This window comes from Malurus melanocephalus, unplaced genomic scaffold (genome assembly GCF_030028575.1).
Source record: "Malurus melanocephalus ecotype Western Australia unplaced genomic scaffold, MMel_1.1 scaffold_280, whole genome shotgun sequence".
NCBI lineage: Eukaryota > Metazoa > Chordata > Aves > Passeriformes > Maluridae > Malurus > Malurus melanocephalus.
The window spans coordinates 172,565-191,202 of NW_026623512.1; the positions used below are offsets into that span (position 1 = coordinate 172,565).

At 39.7% G+C, this 18,638-nt stretch overlaps 1 protein-coding gene across 4 annotated transcripts in view; it reads left to right on the forward strand.

Annotated features, from left to right (window-relative positions):
• NRP1 (neuropilin 1) overlaps positions 1-18,638 on the forward strand; it is a 112,326-nt gene that overhangs the window by 30,789 nt on the left and 62,899 nt on the right. For all 4 annotated transcript variants that reach the window (XM_057376518.1, XM_057376519.1, XM_057376520.1 and 1 more), the window contains exon 3: positions 15,091-15,272. In XM_057376518.1, the coding sequence (XP_057232501.1) occupies positions 15,091-15,272 (182 nt within the window). The remainder of the gene's footprint in view (positions 1-15,090; positions 15,273-18,638) is intronic.

Genomic DNA, 18,638 nt, shown 5'->3' on the forward strand with positions numbered 1-18,638 from the left:
GAGACAAGTCTGAAAATTAACAGCCTCATTAATCAAATCACAATGTTTTGACAACTTCATGGTGTGTATGCAATCTATCCTGTGTACAATTTAGCTAAGGCTTTTATGCAACAAGAGATTTTTTTCAATAACTTCACGTGAAAAGACTCCACCTCACAGCAAAACCTCAGGATTGTGTGCTGATTATCAAAGAGCAAAAAAAGCATAATAAGATGAGATTTAGACAGAAAATCCTGCCAGGATTATGAAGGAGGCAACACACCTCCTTTTTTCCTACCCTGTTTTACTGACTGCAGTATAATCACCATCATTGCTTATTTAGATAGTCTGGGGGAAAGCTAGCCAACCTCTCCCACCTGAGCTCAGGTACAGGAAATTCTCCTCTTCAAAGAAGAAATCCTTTGAATCCATTTGCCCCACGKGTTTAGTCAAGAGTGAAACAAGAGTGGATAACCTGCTGGGGCACCCTACCATGACACGCCAGAGCATGTCCCTCAGATAACCAGTTCTCCAAARCAACAGGTCACTCAGGGTAATTCAAAGTAACTCTGGCTCCCTCAGATGTCAAACAATCATCTTCTGCTTAAATACAGACTGTGTCCCAAATCCCTTGTTTTTCAGTCTCCTAGTAAGTGCCTGCCTTAAGGAGCTTAGGGATACACAGTTGCTTCTTCTGCACCTGGGGMTTTATGCAGAAGGCTTATTAATACTTCTGAGTATTAATTGTCTAAATCCCTGCACATCTAGGCAAGGCTACATCAGTGATTATTCCTGGGTTATAAAGAAATGTTGTTGCTTGTTATAATGGGCTTAGTAGAAGAAGGTTTGATGTAGTGGCAAGGGTAGCAAAATGTTGTATTTCACTATGAATGTTTTGAAAGGGAGACACACTAAAATATGTAGTATTTTAGGTCTCTCTGTCCTTCTTTCTCATTGTCCATCTGCAAGGATAAAAATTTGAAATTGAAGCTGAAAATGGTTAGAAGCAAGAATGAAGAGCTGTCAGCTAAATATATCTATTTACAAAAGATGTATTGAATCACAAAATTAGTGAYGGTGTCACTAGTACTGTGTCCACCTCAGTTCATCCAGTGCCTTCAAACTCTTTCAGGGAAATATCAATATCTGATTTTCCAATCCAGAAGGCTGTGGCACAGGGAAGTTAGCTGACAATTGGCTTCACTTAATAGCCGTGGCAGATGAAAAGAGCCTGCTTTCAGCCTTCCAGTCCAGTCTGCCCACTCTCTGCCATCAATTCCTATCTCTCTAAATGGCCTAACTAGGCCCCATCACACTGGGGAACATCTATGCTCACATTGGTGGTTTGAAATCTCAACTCTGTCTAATCTCACAGCTTTATGGCCCTGCTAACTACTGTGTGAGCAGAACAGAGCAGTAACAAACCAGAAAGCATTCAGCTGACTGAACAGGCAATCCCTGGGCAGTCCAATTCCTTTCCAGGGCTCCTGCATTCCCAGACAGTGGCTCTGATGAAAGCAGAATGATTCCCAGCTTCCAACCTGCCCCAGGTTGCATATTTGCATCTGCACTGCAGTCAAAGACGTGACTGCAGCATCCATAGCAGTGCCAAATTCTTACCCAGTTAATGCCAAGGCTGTGGTGTCACAGGATTCATTGTTCCTGGTGGGAGCATTCWGCATTGAGCAGAGTCTATGACATTATTAGTACCTCAGCCAGTTAAATAAAAACAGTTCAGACATGTGTTGTAATCACATCTCCAAATGCAAGAGCTGCAATTTTTGGTAGAGTTTATCACTGCTCTGAGCAGCACCGTTAACAAGCAGTGCTGTGATTTTCCCAGAGCATAGTGCTGCATAGAAACCTTACTCAGGTTCTTTCCAGCTGACATATCCTTTTGTTGCTGGCATGAGATGTGTTTCCATGATCCTTATCCCTGTGGGGGAAAAGGAGGTAATCCTTCATCAGTTCGTCTATTATCCCTCTGCTAGTTCTGATTTTTGTGAATTCCCATGTRGAATTTTTACAGGGGAAAGGGAGGTTTGAAATATTTCTCAGAGTTGTCTGGTTGGAGTGGTTCCTACATTAGCCATGCAGCAATCATGTAAGGACAGAGGGCACTTTGTGGTATCTTTTTCAGGAGAAATGTGCAGTAATTAAGGAAAAGCTGAAAAAATGGAATATTATATGCCAAATGTGTGAAAATTCAATGCAGCAGAGCTGTTCTGCGAATCTGGTCATCACAACGTGTTGGTACTGAGTCAGGTAGGATTGTGCCTCTCCAATGGTCTGTTAGTCTCTGAACATCCCTTTGTTCAGAGAGAAAGAGGACTGACTTTACAGTGCCCGTGAGACCAAATCCCGGTCAAAGCTAATGAGGAATGCGTACTTTTAATTTGTTGAAGGAGTTTTCAGCATGTTTCAGGAAGGAGGAGGGTTTTTTACCATTTCCCCCCATAATAAAAAACAGGATCCTGCATCTTGGAATTGTTTACAGTGTAAAAAAATGAGGTTATGTTACACTGTAAAATTTTAAAGTCAGACTAGCAGGGAMACCTAGGCTCAACAGCATGAAACTCACAAGCTGTTTAGACAGGAAGGGTTTGCACTTAAAAATTATGAAAATAATGTTTCAGTCTGAGATGAAAACAAGTGGCTTTGACACAAAGGTTGAGACTTTTCTGGCTGCAGACCTTCCTGTGCCAGATGCCCACAGTTTTATTCAGAGGAGGGGCTGAACAGGATGCATGCACCGCCCGGCTCAAAGCTGGGTGTGCTGTTGGTTAYTTGGGTACTGAGAGAGTGAACCCCCAGGTTTCTCTTTCATTATTACACTGCAAGGTGGCAGTGTCTGGCAGCACTGCTGGCCAGGGAGGACAGCTCCAGAGGTGCCTGTGTGCCCTGCAGCCCAGCACCCTGCACACAGCACCATGAACATTTGCAGCCAAAGGAGGCTGTGCTGCCAAAAGGAGTCCCCGAGTCCCTCTGTGCAAGTCAGACATCTCTGTGAGCCTGCTCTGGAGACTTAAAGTGAGGAAAGGGAAGGTGCATTATCTCATTTCCTTCCCAGACTTCCTACTACTGTTTTGGGCAATTTATACCTTTAAGAATGCATAAGGCAAACAAACCTTGCTCTCCCTGGTGTGTGAAAGCCTGTCTTTTGCATTATTAAACCATAAAGGAAAGCCTGGCGTTATCTCGCTCGGATTCTCTGCACGTACAAGAGGATCCAGCCCAAAAACATTTCACGGCTTGTCTGTCTGAGTTAGTGTGCTGCTTGCCAGGACTGAAGGAGGGGAAAGAATCAATGCTTAATACCACAGAGTCTTACACAGGTTGCTCTTGGATGTGCTTATCACTACTAAGTAGATACCTACTGAAAGTGTAAACAAAACAAAAGCCATCAAACCAGGATTTTATCCATTTAATTGCAGAGTAAGTGTTTTCATCATATTTAAAGTGGTTTATTGCCTTTCAAGGCTTGTTTATTGTAATTAATTAAAGAAGACTTAGAACATCACTCCCTTATGGGTTACAAGAGGAAAGAGGATGCAACACCATTGTTGTTTGCAATTCATTGCAGGTCCCCTTGGTCTGTCAGGTATATTATTATAGGTCCATGTCACACTGTTCATTTCTCTCAGTAGAAAGCAAGGACAGAAGCCTGACCCATGAAGTGCAGAAGACATATCAACATCGTTATCCRTACTTTCTTGGACCCAGTAACAGCTCTTTCCTGAAGAATGTCTTTTTCTTGATTRCAGCTGTTGAAGCAGCCTGTACTAGAATGGGAGAGTGGTTCTAGGAGGACATTACTTCTGACCTCAAAAGCCACAATTTCTTTGTGAGTGTTTTAGTCCTGACTTAAGTTTCCCACCACCCTGATTTCAAAGGCAGGAGTCATCTCACAGCCATTGAGCCAAACCACATTTGGCCATTTGAGTATAGGTCTAAATGCTCAGCAGATTAAAGTGAGTATATTTCAAGAAGTTGCACGGATGAGGGAGGAAAAGGAAGTAGAAGGAAGGCAAACTCGGTCCCATTTAATGAATACTTCCTTGACATTTGTGCAGCTCCCACTGGGAATTTGAGCTAGCACGCATGTATGCAGTGTGGTCCCAATTACTGAAGCCCATGAGCTGTGTATGTGTTTGTATTGTGTGTATGTCCATTACCCTGCTTGCTTTCACAAGTATTGAACACCAGAAGAAAACTATGCAAAAATTTTTAGCAGCCACTTGTGAATTCTGGTCGGTTTTCCCCTTAGTTTTCCATTTTAAATTAGCATAGGGCAATGCACCTCAGATGCAATGCAATGCCRCTAAACGCTGTAAATTTGTACCAGAGATGATGCTGATCTGCTGTGCACATTTTCCTTCCTGTAAGTCATTATCACATGCCTCTCTTTCTAAGAAAGACATTTTTATGAGAGGTGGATCGCTGGGGTGGGTTTTTTTGCATGGCTGGTTTGCCCCAWGTCCCAGCTCTAACAATGCAGTTTCACTGGGCACTGGGTCATATGGCTGACCTCAGCTAACAAGCTGTTCCTGTTTTGAGGCTACTGGGAATGTTTATTGGCCACTGTTTTCCTCCTTTCTAAACACATAGTTATTTCTCAAGACCCATATAAATCATAAGGTCACAAAACACATAAAAACTGTGACATTCTCTGTGATACAGGATACAAATGAACTAAATTCAGGCTTAGCAGCTTTAAACATCTATGGTATATTTTATYGTAAGATAAATACATTTATTTGAGTTATATACACTTTTGAGCTCTAGGAGACACAATTAAATGGCAATAAAGTTGCCCAATGGGACAAACTTTTATATTTTGATGTTTCAAATTGGCACAGTTTAACTATGARTTCGATTACATAAACAAAGTACCATAACTCTGAAATTGAGTTTAAGAGAAATAGTGATCTGTTTGCAATAAATATTAAGTAATCATGTACTTTATAAGAAAATTATAATTCTGAGTGTTATATTGAATTTCCTAATGTGGTTTTTAAGACCAGAATCTCAGGGAGAGGCCTGCACTCATGTTGGATTGACACACTCATGTGTGTAAAACTAAGCTGCACCTTTAAGATGTGTAAATTATCAATAAGAGTTTTATTTATGTCTCCACTGAAATCAGACAACAGATTAATAGAAAAGTGTTAGTAGCAGTTACTATAGCTAAATTTGCTATAGGTTTCCACTCTCTTCCCTGTTCTCATCTGCCTTAGTGCTTTTGAAATGTACATCTTCCAGGCTGAAGTCCCCAGGCTGCTTCTCTGGCTGAGAATGAACTTTGGAAAGAAACATCTGAAATGATTCAGGTCTTTTTTTGGTATMAAAAATATAAAAATATACACACAGAAACACACATACGTGCATGCATGTCCCAGTTGCAAAACAGAAGAAGACAAACCGTGGGACTTTTTCAGGCAGCTCTTCAACCACACTTACTAAGATCAGAAGTCTGGAATTTGAAAGCACCGTCCTTGAGTAAATGTTCCTTGCACTGCTCTTAGGAAATATCATTCAGATTTCACAAACCAGGGCTCCTTTAAAGTTGCCAACCCTAAGTATTACTCATGTGCTTAAGGGCTGTTTGTTAAAGTGGCAATGTACACAACCAAATGATTTTGTGCTGAGATAATGGCCCGCCAGGAAACATGCAGACATTGTAAGTGGGTTGATCTCTGAACTACAAATGTTTCTTATTCAGCTTTGTGTGCCTCCTGTGCCAGAGAGCACTCCTAGATGTTACAGCCAGGCACTTTGCCTTTCCAAGTTTGTGTTATAAGAAAGAAATAAGGAGATGGTTTTCATCTGGATGTTACAACAATCTGCCAAAGGTCTCCTCAGCGTTATGAGAATATTTACCTAATAATGCCACATATCTGACACATTTTAGGACTCTGTTTTCAATACAGAAAAGACTTGAAAGTTTGGATCTCCTTCATGTAGTTCAAACTCTTTTTACTTTGGTGATAGCTCAAGAGAGTCTGCCTCCCCTTTCCCCAATACAAATRCACGGGAAAAGCTCTAATACATGCAGATGATGGAACACTGACAAGTCAAAAGTTTCAAAAGCAAAKCTGGACATTTTCCAACAACTCCACTTGTCTGTACATATGCCTATACATAGGTTTTAGATACAGCCTCAGCAAAAAATCAATCAACTCATTTACATGTGTCACACTTTGAGGCAAGGGATGTGCAYAGCAGTCATTTGTATCTCTACAGCCTGAGTATGTGAAGACACTAATCCCACAGTGAATTCTTTGCTTGGCCCGAGGGCTGCCCACAGGGCATGTGATGCAGAAATCACAACAAAGGGAACATCACTGAGAAATATTGAGCTCCAAGTGCCTAACACTGCATCCTTAATATTCTCTTAATATAGTTCCTAACTGGAAATAAATGAAAATGCCCGTCATTTTACTGTATTTACAGAGCTTCAGGACATGGTTGCCATGGAAGAAAATTGCCATAACTTCTGATCTAAAGCTGATATGTATGCCTGCAATTTCCGTTCTGCTTTAGCCTCTTTTAGTTTCATTAATTATTGGTATTGGTCAGAGAGGTTATAGACAGCCCACAAGGGACAAATATCTGAGTTTCCAAAGTGTGGAACTGATTTTATGTTCTGAACTTTCACAGTTTCTGTGAAAAACTAACATCTACCTAATACTTTTCAAAGTTGAGTTCCTAAGGTTATGATTAATATACTACATAGATCCCAAAAGGATAATTACAAATTAATCAGCAGTTCAAAACTCCCAAATGGAGTGCTATAAGGTTGCCATTGCTTTAAAGCATTTCTTTTCTACTTTCATGGAAAGAAAAAGAAATCACAACCGATTCTGATCTCCGTTTGATACAGCTCTTTCTCTGTTCTTTAGGCATTCGAGGAAGMAAACCCGAGGCTTCTATAACTTACCAATTAGGCAGGCTTTTTAGTGAGTTCAGCAGTACATGCACACAACACTAATTCAACCACAAATCRTTAAATTAGTTGGGCACATGGAAACAATGTTTGATGAATATAGAGGTGAACAGTGAGTGTGAGTGTGTATATATGCATGAGTCTCTGTATGCAAGTTATTTAGTCTAGTTCTACAGAAATGTATTTGTGATTCCGTGTGAGACTTTGCAGCCCCTTCTCCCAGTAATTCTCTGGCTTAGGAAAACTTCCAAGTTTCAAGTCTCTGTTAAGAAGCTTTATTTGAAATCCACAGAAGCTACTAGCAATCTTTCCATTATTTCGGGAGAAGCTAGACTGGGCTCTCATGTTTAAAACACAGTATTTGGCTATCTAGGCTTTGTTCCTCGCTGTTTGCAAAATTTCTGTAAGACTGCTGGCACTCAGTCTCTCTCTCTCGTCTCCACATAAGTAAAATAAGAATGACAACTTTACCTCAGAGGAATGTCGCAAAGCTTCACTTACAAACAGATTGGCATACTTGGATGAAGTTGCTCTACTAACAAGAAGTTTTCTGATTGATGGGAGTCTCTTGGGAGGTCATAGAAACAAAAACAAAACCATATAGTTGAGTTTTTGGACTTTTTTTCTTTTTTTTTTTTTTTTTTTTTTTTTTTTTTTTTTTTTTTTTTTTTTTTTTTTGCTTACAAGAGCCTATTTTTATGCATGAGGGCTGCTTGTGTCATCTTTCTTCTCTCTCTTATGACTTAGGGTATCTTACCAAATCTAACCATATCAAATTAGTAGTAAAATACTAAACTAAGTTAAGGCATAGCCCTCACACCTGAAATGATCACATGAAAAGCTTAAGGTACAGTGAGTAATAAGAAAGTTAGTTTTAAAAAAAATGKAACTTTTTTTTCTAGTTTCATAAAGCCTTAGCTGTCTCTATATACGTAAAGTAACTACTAAACAACCAGTAAAAATTAGACTGCATTTCATTTTGTGAAGAACACTGGAAAGTTGGCATGAGGTAAAATTTTGCAGTGAAATAGGGAAGTGAACAAGTTGTAAATGACTCTAATACCTTCCAGATGGCATATTTTACTTGGAAACTGAGTTTARAGTAATTAGACGCATGTGAATTTCCTATAAATACTAAACTTCACCAGTTTGACACTAGAAAGCTCCTTCCTCTCTGAAGTCTTTAAACTGCTAAGTGTTTCTTTTTCCCCCACTTAAAGTGGAACTCAACCATTTGTAAATTTGTCTTATTTGACAGACAGAAACCTTTTCCATGAAAAGATAGCATTTTTCTATGCCAGAAAGTTATGAACTGAAGTTCCTCACTGAAGAGGTTTAAAATTAAATGTTTCTTCCCAGAAGAGGTTTTCATTTTTATATACTGGGATCATTATATTATAATTTATTACACTATGTGGGAAGCAGTGAAATCAGTGGAATTTACTGTAACTTCAAGATCAAATCTTTTCATTGGTGAAATGCCTTTTGCAGATAGATGTGCTGAAGAGCTTAGCAGATGAATTTTGCTTTTACTTCCCTWAGGACATTGCAATACTAAAATGGCAAAACCCGGTCCATAACCCCTGGTTCTTCTTCATTTTCTGCATGACAATGTTACATACATTCCAAAAGTGAATCCTGGTGTTCTCATTTCTRTTGAAAAATTTTCCAGATTTTATCTGGTATTAATAGAACAGAACTAAGGAAATGCGAAATAAAATATTCCGTCACCACTTGCACCCTCTTGAGCCATATATCAGTGTAAACTGACTTAGATCCACGGGCATAAAGGGGCTAATCTCATTTGCAGCAGCTAAAGATCTGTCTATTGTTCTCAGTGGAGCTGTGTAGATAAAAGTGTAGATACAATCTTGCTTATTTAGTTCAGATCTTCAGTACTGGCAGACCCAGGTAGCCAGAAAGCTTGAGCCAAAAATCCAGGAGCATGTGATAAGATGAAGGATAATCAGACTTTAAAATTGCAATGATTATTTTTGTTACTTCTGGGTTTTGAAATTTTATTCATTAAGGTATGTTGCATTTCAGATTCCTTTGTTCAGCAAAGAATTAAGAGCTTAATTTTAAATGAAAGGGCAAATCCCAATGCATTCAATTATTCCAGAAAYCAGTGTAATAACAAGACTGCTGCTAACATTAGGTGGAATTAAACTCTTGCAGTGGGTAACTGTAGATCTCCATTGATGTCTTTGTTACATCTTTTCTCTTTTTCACTACAGCATTGTCTTGTACTAAAATAGAMTCTCAGTAGTTCATTCTTAATGGAGACCCACTGTCAGTTAATGGCATTAGTAAATTACTGAACAGTGGCCAAATCCCAATGGCCTTTTTCCCAGAAATCTCTTAGGTTGACAGGACCTTTATATGAACAACTGCAGTGAATTTTGGCCCTGGGTGAACACCATGAAAACACCAGCTCACAAAAGACCAATGGAAACGAAGGCCCCCCAAACTGACAGTAAATTACAAATTGKTAATTGATTGTAAATTGTGTATTTAATTATCCAGCCCTTTAGAGAACTATGGGATTTAGGTGATACATTGCCTCCCTCAGGGGGCTGCATCTGCACCATGAATCCAGTAGAAGCAAAACCAGTTTAAAGCTTCCTGTCGTGGGCACTGGCTCCCACTTCCCTTCTCACAGAGTTTGTACTGCCTGGCTCATCCTAACTCAGCTGCATGTTTGTTCTCACTCGGAGAAAATATCTGTTGGGCTTTTTGATAGATCTGAGGAAAAAAGGGGGAAAGGGAGTACAGGATAGAGAGAGGGGAGGGAGATGGAGGGAGAGAAGGAGGGGGCAGAAAAAAAGAAAGAAAGCGAGAAAGAGAGAAAGAAAAGAAAGAAAGGAAGRAGAAAGTTTGCCAAAGACAYTTCCACACCAGCAGGTGACTTAGAAAGATAGAGAAGGGCTTCTCCATTGAGAATGCAGTGTGTGATGGGAGCAAGCAGCCAGGTAGGAGCACATCATGCAGGTCCCATGGCACTAGACACACTGAGAAGGGGCTACAAAGGGAAAAAAMCCTGCAGTTCCYGTGCCATCAGGTGATCAGGGAGCACTTGTGCCCCACTTAGACTTGTTGAGGACACAGCAGTCATTCAGGATCCTCCTACAACCACATGCTGCTTTCACTCCACCCAGGTGTGTTATGAGGCCCATATGGGAGAAATTGTATTCCCTTGGTGTAGACACCAGCACTGAGAGGCCCAGCTACTGGAAAGGTTGGTGCATCTTCCCAGGACGGGGCAGTTCCCCAAAGATGGTTACCTTGCAAGAGGCCCTGGAGAGTGATCAGGCTGCACAGAGGATGCTCAAATGAGGAGATWTGCAGCAGATGCTGGGGTTAGTGCTGAGGCAGGAAATCAGCCCATTCAGGGCTGTGCTTAGTTTTTTATTTTTAATAGCATGTATTTCTTTTTCTTGTTGCTAATAAACTGGGATTAAGGTTGGTGTCCCTCGAGAGCCTGCAGCTTTTAAGCTTTTAGCTCTGGGGTACAGATTGCCTTGTGCCACGAGTACCACAGCAAATCCCACACCTCTAACCCTCAGTAACTAATGGGGCACAAAGCCACAGTGCAGAACAACTTGAAACTCTTTATTTAGATTTCTTTTTGCGATGCCTTCTGTTCAACTAAAATGGAGACTTGTGAGGAATAAAAAAAAAATCTTTATAAAATAAAAGCAAAAGAAAGATACATGCTAAGAAGAAAATTCTCAGAGCCAAAGATAGTCTGACCAGGGTGGATAATTCATGTCAGGGAGAAATTTAGCAGCTTAGTTGTATGTGGAATCAGAGTGGTAAAAGAAAGAGAGRCTTGGAAAATTTTTTCATCCTAACAGGTGAATAGCCAAATTACTCATAACAACCATATATATCAGAGTAGGCTGCAGAAAAATATGGCGTACTTGGATGTAAATTGTGCTTCTATATACTTCACTGATTGTTTCATGAGATTAAATGGCAGATATTTAGATTTCAGCTGAGTTCTCCCTATTTCTTGGGGAGGATTTTTTTCAAGGAAAAAGGCATAAAATCTCACTGCCCTGGTAATGAGCAAATGTGTAGAAGYAGAGGATAGCTTGGCAGAGTGGGTGGCTTCAGCAGCAGGCAGGGCTCTCCAGCACTTGCACCCCACTTCATGCAGTACAGTATGACAATGGTTCATTTCAGGGATCTCCAACATGTTCAGAACTGAACCCCACTTTTATCACTTACTAGAAACAGGAACTAGAAAATTCACCAAAATTTGTGTTCTGCAGCTCTTTATGTTTCTCATTGCCCAGGGCTCATTTTATAGATGTTTCTTGGCCTTTTCCTCGAAACTATAACTTACACTTTCCAAAAAATAACAAGGCTTTTGCAATTCCTTAAAGAATTTGTAGAGGAATTCTAGATTTCCTCATCTTTCCACTGGGAWTCTCTCCCAGACATGCATTTACTAAGCCATAAAATTAGGACCAACTGRTAACGTCCTGTTCAGGCACGAGCGGGGATGAGCAGGAAGGGTTTGTGAGCTCTTGCCCTGCTGTTCATCAGTCTCCCACCCAAAAGCCATGCCCTGGCCTTGCACACAGAGGGTGCAAACAGAAGTGGGATATCTGGAAAGACCCAGACAAGCAAAATGGGAATGCTTTTTGCATTGTGGCAAAGTGGCTCCATGAACGTATTCACCAACTGTCCTCTCTTCTGGGCAGGCATCTTTTATTTTCACATCTGAACTCGTGCTCTGGCCTTTCACCCGAAACTACACTTCGTGGTTAGCGCCATGTTTATATTTACATCTCTGTGCCATAAGCCCTAAAGGACTATAAAATTACAAGAAATATTTGCCACACCATTGACAGCAGTAAGTGAGTGAAGAATTGCCAAATGGGAAATCCAAATTTGCAAACTCAGTATCCTGGGCTATGTGCCAAGTCTGTCTGGGTGCTGAGGAGGTGACACAGTCTTCTCACAGGGATGCCAATGTGCCAACTGTATCCCTGGCACAGCATCTTCTGACAAACTTATGGAAAGGARCTGCTACCAAGTCCAGAGGGACATGCAAGCTGCTTTCTGAGCTTCCTTGGCAGAAACTCCATTTCCAAGTTGTGACTGTACTTTCTCCTATTTACAAGACCAGTTGTTTGTGATATGCTGTGGTCTCTGGTAGGATTTTGAAAAGTGCAAAAATGACAGCAGGATGTTGGTTTCCAAGTATAAACTAGTAAAATCCAGAGTAATTTTATTTCCCTGAGAAAAAAATAATATAGATACTCATTTACTGCAGCCCAGATATCATATGTTGCCACCCGTGTGGGAGAATCCAAATCCATTTGTTAGCTGCCAAATGAAAAACATGATCCTTGGAATATGAAGGTTGTAGGGCTGATCTCTAAAGCATCTTCTTTTCAAATTGTACTTCTTACCCATTGTCTCACAGCTAAACTTCCTCTCTGTCAGTAATTTTTCAAAGGGAAAGAAAAAAARATTGAAAAATCCTTCAATCTTCCACGGGGCTGCATGACCTATAACTTGCAAAAATCCATTAGAAGACAGGCTTTTAGTAACCAAATTGTGTCATTTACAACTGCACAGCAGCCAGGAAGAGCACCATAAATTATGATTCTGTCAGTATAAGGGACAAAGAAAAGTGTGGGCAGGCTGTTGCTATAAAAGAAAATAACTAGTAGAGCGATAGAATTTAATTTGAATGGGTTTTTTTTGTCTAATTTACTTCATATAATACCAAAATTGGTACTTACAGGTTAGGGTTTTTTTGGCTGTATACGGAAGACTTAGTAAGACTATATAGGAATTTTTATTTTTAAGGTGTAGCAGAATAAAATCACCAAATTCAAGCCTTTTGATTTTTTTTATGTGCTCTATACATGAAGGAAAAGAATGCAAAATTTGCTTAGCATTTTTTGTTAATTTTCTTCATACCATTTGAAAATTTATCTACAGTTAAAGCTTTAGCAAAGAATGGTGCCTGGGAAACTGGTAAAATAATGTCATCCTGGGGTAAATGGAGCAAAGACTGGCACTCAGTTGTTGYGGGTTTATGTGATTATTCTTTAACAAGAGGTTGACTATTTGGGAAAAGGTTGTCCTGTTAAAAATTCTCAGCATACATTTTTTTCSTAAACTGTAAAAACTGGTAGCATATATCCCTGAGTACTTTCAATAAATTTTACAGGGAATCTAGAGCTGGCTTTTTAAAGGATATTTCTGAAAAGGGAAAATAAAAAACAAACCGAACAAAATCCGAAAAATTCTGAGTTCTCTTTACAACTTTTCACCTAACTTTCAAATACTGTTTTACACATATCATAAAGACACTATAGAAAGAACAGAAGTCTAATTTCAAAAACCTTAAGTGTCTGTAAAATAATCTTGGAAATGCATGATTCTGCTTTATATTTCCACCAATCTGCACTGGGACAGTGAAGCCAGTGAGCTGAGCAATTGCTACTAGAAAAATCAAATACATAGGAAGAAATGCAGTTAACACAATATTTCACATATGTTAATGCTTACAGTTCTATCAGTGTCAGCTTTATTTTCTATTTGATATACACCAAAGCTGGCACACAATTTTAACTGATGAGGTAATGTCATTTTTAATTTAAGGAGCCTTAAGCCGTCCACTTTAACTAGTGATATCATCTTTGCAGCTGTCTCACAGGACTTCATGTAAACATAAGTAATGTGCCCTGGATGGTTTGGAGCAGAGTTGTTAAAAATGACATTGGTCATCATGAAGACATTTTTTTTCTTTGATCTCTTTAAAAATGCCAGGCACACTTTATTGTCCTGTCATTTTTAGCTCTTCCTTGTGTATTAATATGCTTGGAACATTTCAATGAGCATAGCAGTAGAATATAAAGGTCTAAACAAATTAATGGCAGGATTTTAATGTCAGTTGTAGTAAGATAATGAAAAGTAAATGAGATTGTCTGGCTAACAGCAACTTGTTAAGTGAAAGGGCAGCGTGGCTGAGACACGGAGACACAGGGGCAGGGAAGAGCCTTTTGCTGCCGTCTGAAAGAGTCACAGGACACAACCCAAGCTCCAAATGCCACCACCTTCTAAGAGAAGATTAAACTGATTGAGTCTGATCCTCCTTCCTGTYTGGGGTCAAGTGAAATCATCTGCTAATAAAACTTAAGAACAGACCTGTGTCTGCACCTGCAGTTTCTACCTCCCATAACTTCCATTCTCATTTATATTCCCTGGGCAGGTTTAGCACCACCAGCCTGCTGGGCTTGCTCTCCTCAGCCCTTGAACACCAAATCCATCAGACCAGACACCACTCATTGACAGGGCTGAGGAGCCTTAACATGTTGCTCACAGGCAAATTTTTAGTCCCAATCATTATTTGGTTATTATATGCTTTTCCTTATGCAGTCCTATACAAATAATCACAGAGCTCAGTCTGTCCAGTAACCACATGCTGTACAAATACAAATGTTGTAACGTGCACTTCTTGATTTGAATATGTAAGCAAAGGTGATTTGTATTGAAACAATTTTTGTCTGAGAAAAACCAAGTGCTGTTATGGACTTGTGGATTTTGTGATGTGCTCCAAACTATTTGCCCAGATAACAAGGAAAATTGCAGATTTTTCTACCACTGATCTGCAACATGATGGAGTTTTGAACAAAATCTAATGTTTAGGGATTTATTTATTATTCTGTGGACATATGTTTGGAGGACAGCATATGGAAATCAAAGTATTGTTCATAAAGAGCTACAGCTAAAAAGACATTTTTGAATTCATAACAGAACTTCACAGTTTGAAAAGAATGCTATGCATTATGTATTGATAACAACACTGCACAGACAAAGGAACACAATTTAATAATACAGAATTGTGCTCATGAGATTTCCTTTTTTTTTTTTGTTAATTGGTTACTTTAGCTGACATTGTCTGCAAGCATAATGGACACCATTCTTCCTAATAGTTCCATGTTGCCAGATGATGTCTACAGACATAATGTAGTCCATTTTAATTATTTCATTTTGCTTACATCTTTCAGCATAATGCATTTTCCAAGCAAGCTAGCATTTTTCTTGATTATCTATGTTGTGTTATGGTTTCTAAATTAATTAGGTCTCCTTCTTTCCTGGAAGTTAAAAGTTTCTTCCTTCCATTTATCTACCAGGTATGATTATGTTGAAGTGATTGATGGAGACAATGCTGAAGGACGCTTATGGGGAAAGTACTGTGGAAAAATTGCTCCCCCTCCTTTAGTGTCTTCGGGACCATATCTTTTTATTAAATTTGTTTCCGACTATGAGACACACGGAGCAGGATTTTCTATCCGTTATGAAGTTTTCAAAAGAGGTGAGAAACAATTCATTGTTATATTGTTCATGACTGTGATTTTTACTTGTATCAGAAAGTTCACCATAATTCTTTGGAATGGGGAAAATGCATGAAAATGCTTGAAAGAGAAAATCTTATTACCCGAGTCATTCCAAGGCAGGGTGTGTATTCAGTGCGTGTAAATCATTATGAATCCAGTGGGTCAGCTGCTCTGAGGGCTGACTCCTCTGCGTGAAATATGGTAGTTTTCGTCAGCTGTTTGTTTCAACCATCTTAAAACCATTAACTTTATTGCTTTCCTTTTTTTTTTAATAATAATTACTGTATGATTTACAATGTTACTGCCTCAACAGMACTGCAACCTTCTGAGTCCCTGAGTTATTTTGGTTAGTGTTTTGCTCTGTACTCCCAAGAGATGGCTGTGGGCTCAGAGAGGACCAGAGTACACATGGGCAGCAGATGATGTTGCTGCTGCTTTCACAAATCATGTTTGGGAGGTAAAGCAGAGAAGCAGCTCACACTGTTCACAGGCATGACCTGCTGGGTGCTCGTGCCAGGATTTAGTGCCAGTGAGCACAATTATCTTTATGGGCCACAGAGAAAGCCCACAGAAGCAGAGAGTGCAGGATTAACCAGACATAGWGACACTCACTCTTTTATAACACTCTTCCCAAGTCAATAGCTAGAAGGGCTGTAAGGTCTTTTTTTTTTTGGCATACACTTTCCCTATAGCTGGATATAGATTAACAATTCATGTATTCCATTCCTGGAGAATACAGGACCAAAATTCATATTGTATAAAAASATAATATAACTAATTTCACAGAATAAAGAAATTTACTTCAACAACATTTAGGGTCAAAAAAGCAGCTGAAAACTTGAAATTTTCTGTCCACACCATTCCCAGTCAGTGCCCCATTTTCAGAAYCAGTCCAAGTCCCTTTTATGCACCTAAACCAGAGCCAGATTTTCAGCTGTGTTCAGCACACACTCTTGGTGGCAGCTGTACTGTTAATGAGGAGAAGCACAGTAGTGAAGTCTCTTTTCTRTTGCTATTGCTGCTCTGCACAGTGCTAATTGGGGCCACAGACCTCTTGTTCGCCATCTTCCCTGTCTGTAAATCCACTCTTGACTCCCAGAAATTCTTTTGCTGACCTTCAGGGTCACATTTTTTGAAAGAATTCAGCATCCGAAAGACACCAAGCTTTCCTGAAAAAAATATCTCTATTTATTTTGGTGTCCTTAGGAGGCYAAAGTCTTGAAAAAGTGTTCTGACGTTTCTCAGTGCTTATATATGCAGCACCATCTTTCATAAAGAACAAAGCTGAAACACAAGAGGAATTGAAAGAATGACCTGTGAAACAATCTGTTTTAGTAACTGAACACAAAAGAAAAAAGGTTTTATTTATTTCTTAACAGTGTAGTGAAAAACTCAGAACTCTGTCAGGAGCATTGTGTTTATTTCCTTGCGTGKTCATTTACATCTCTCAAAGATACACATTTACCATTCTAAGATGGCATTATGAATGTGATTTTACACACATGGAAGTCAGGAAACTCAAAATTATGGCTCCCAGAGCAACTTTAACTCCAGTTCATTCCACATAAACTGTATATTAAGGCAGGAGAGTTATCACCACGCWGAGTGTTAGAAAATGCCATGTGTACACAAAGGATACAAGTTATCATTGCTGTGGGAACACAGCCCTATTTAACTTCTGARTAAATGCATACACGCTATTCCAGTTTTGCATTTTAATATCGGTGCCAAATAAAGCTGTTCACCCTTTTGCACAGGTGAAGCTCAGCTGCTCACACCAGACAAGCATGTTTGGTTTAGCATATTCACAACTTAGTTCATCATTCCCAGGTATGAGGAGTATGATCCCAAGCCCGAGGTCCTGTGGTGTTGAGATGAAGGCTGAACTTCATTCCAGCACACAGAAATATATTTTTGCCCATTACCCTTTACTTCTCATTCAGCTCCGTAGGCAGAGTGACACTGAAGAAGTTGTATTCAGGACTAAAATATGAAACCCATTTTGTCCAACATTTAGCCCACATGAAATGTTCATCATTTTGGCTTGGGCAGACATTCTATGTTAGGGTGGATGAGTGACGTACTCACTAGAAAAGGATCTACACAGTTCACATTCCTAAATTTAGTCAACTAAACTTATGGTGTAAACTGAAAGGAAAGAAGTGTCAACCAAGAAGGCAAATGATTTTTTGGCTCGGTGGCACTCACATATAGCAGATTAAATTATCCTCATCTTTTTCTCTGTCTTTGCTCTCTCTGTTGCCTCCTCTCTGTCTTCCCTTCAGCTCATATCTCTTCCTTTGTTTCATACACATGTACACATGTGGTTTCTAYGCCTCAGAAGTATCTATTTTGTGGTGTCTCTGTTGGAACCTTTTCTGCCAATTTTCCATGCACATCACCCCATGAAGGTCCTGATAGCCCCAGTAGTGATTTTATTTATTTAATTCCTGCCGCTGCTTCACAGTGTCAATAAAGGGTCAAAATCTGTGGAGGGCATTTTAGTGAGACAGCTCCTCTGAAAACAGTTTCTTGCAGCAGATTGACTCAAACATGTTTAAAATAAAGCAAGCTGGCATGGAGATACCATGTGTGAGCGTAAGGAGCCTGACGATTGCGCACTCTCGGAGCCAGGATCTGGCTGTATTTAATAAATCAATAATGATCCTGGCTTACATTTTATATTACATCTTTTATTGGATTCCAAGAGGAGTACAGAGCACTTTATACTATGAATGGCATAGCAAAGCTATTTTATCCTGCAACAGCAGCTACTGGTGGGAGTGAGGAGCAACAACCAGAATATAACCCTCCCATACATGACAAGGAGACGAGGGAATGACAGGGAGAGAAGAGAAATATCTGACTAATGTGTAAGGGGGTGATTTAATTATAGGCAAAATGTAATTTCCCAAATTGGAATGGGTCAGGTTACACGAGCATCAATATCCACATCTTCCAAAATATGCCATGAAGTGTTCTGAATATTGATGTGATAGTTCAAGAATTTCCTCTCAGTGWCTGTTGAAGGGCAAGAATACCTGAACTGACTAAATTCATTCAGACCTCTCTCTCACTTGCTGAATTTAGCTGGGAGGTGGCCAGATCTGTGGGGGGTAATATGTTTGGCACATTCACAATGARAACATTTTCTATAGTGAAGTGAGAGCATTCATATATGCAACAAGCCAGACTGTTTTCCTTCAGTGATCTGTGTTAAGCATTGGAAATCCTCTAAGGCTCCTGACTACAGTCTCCAAGGATGCTGGGCATCCTCATCCAAGCTGAGGCCTCCCGCACGTCATCCTCCAGCACATCCTCCTTCCTGCCTGTTGCAGCCAAGC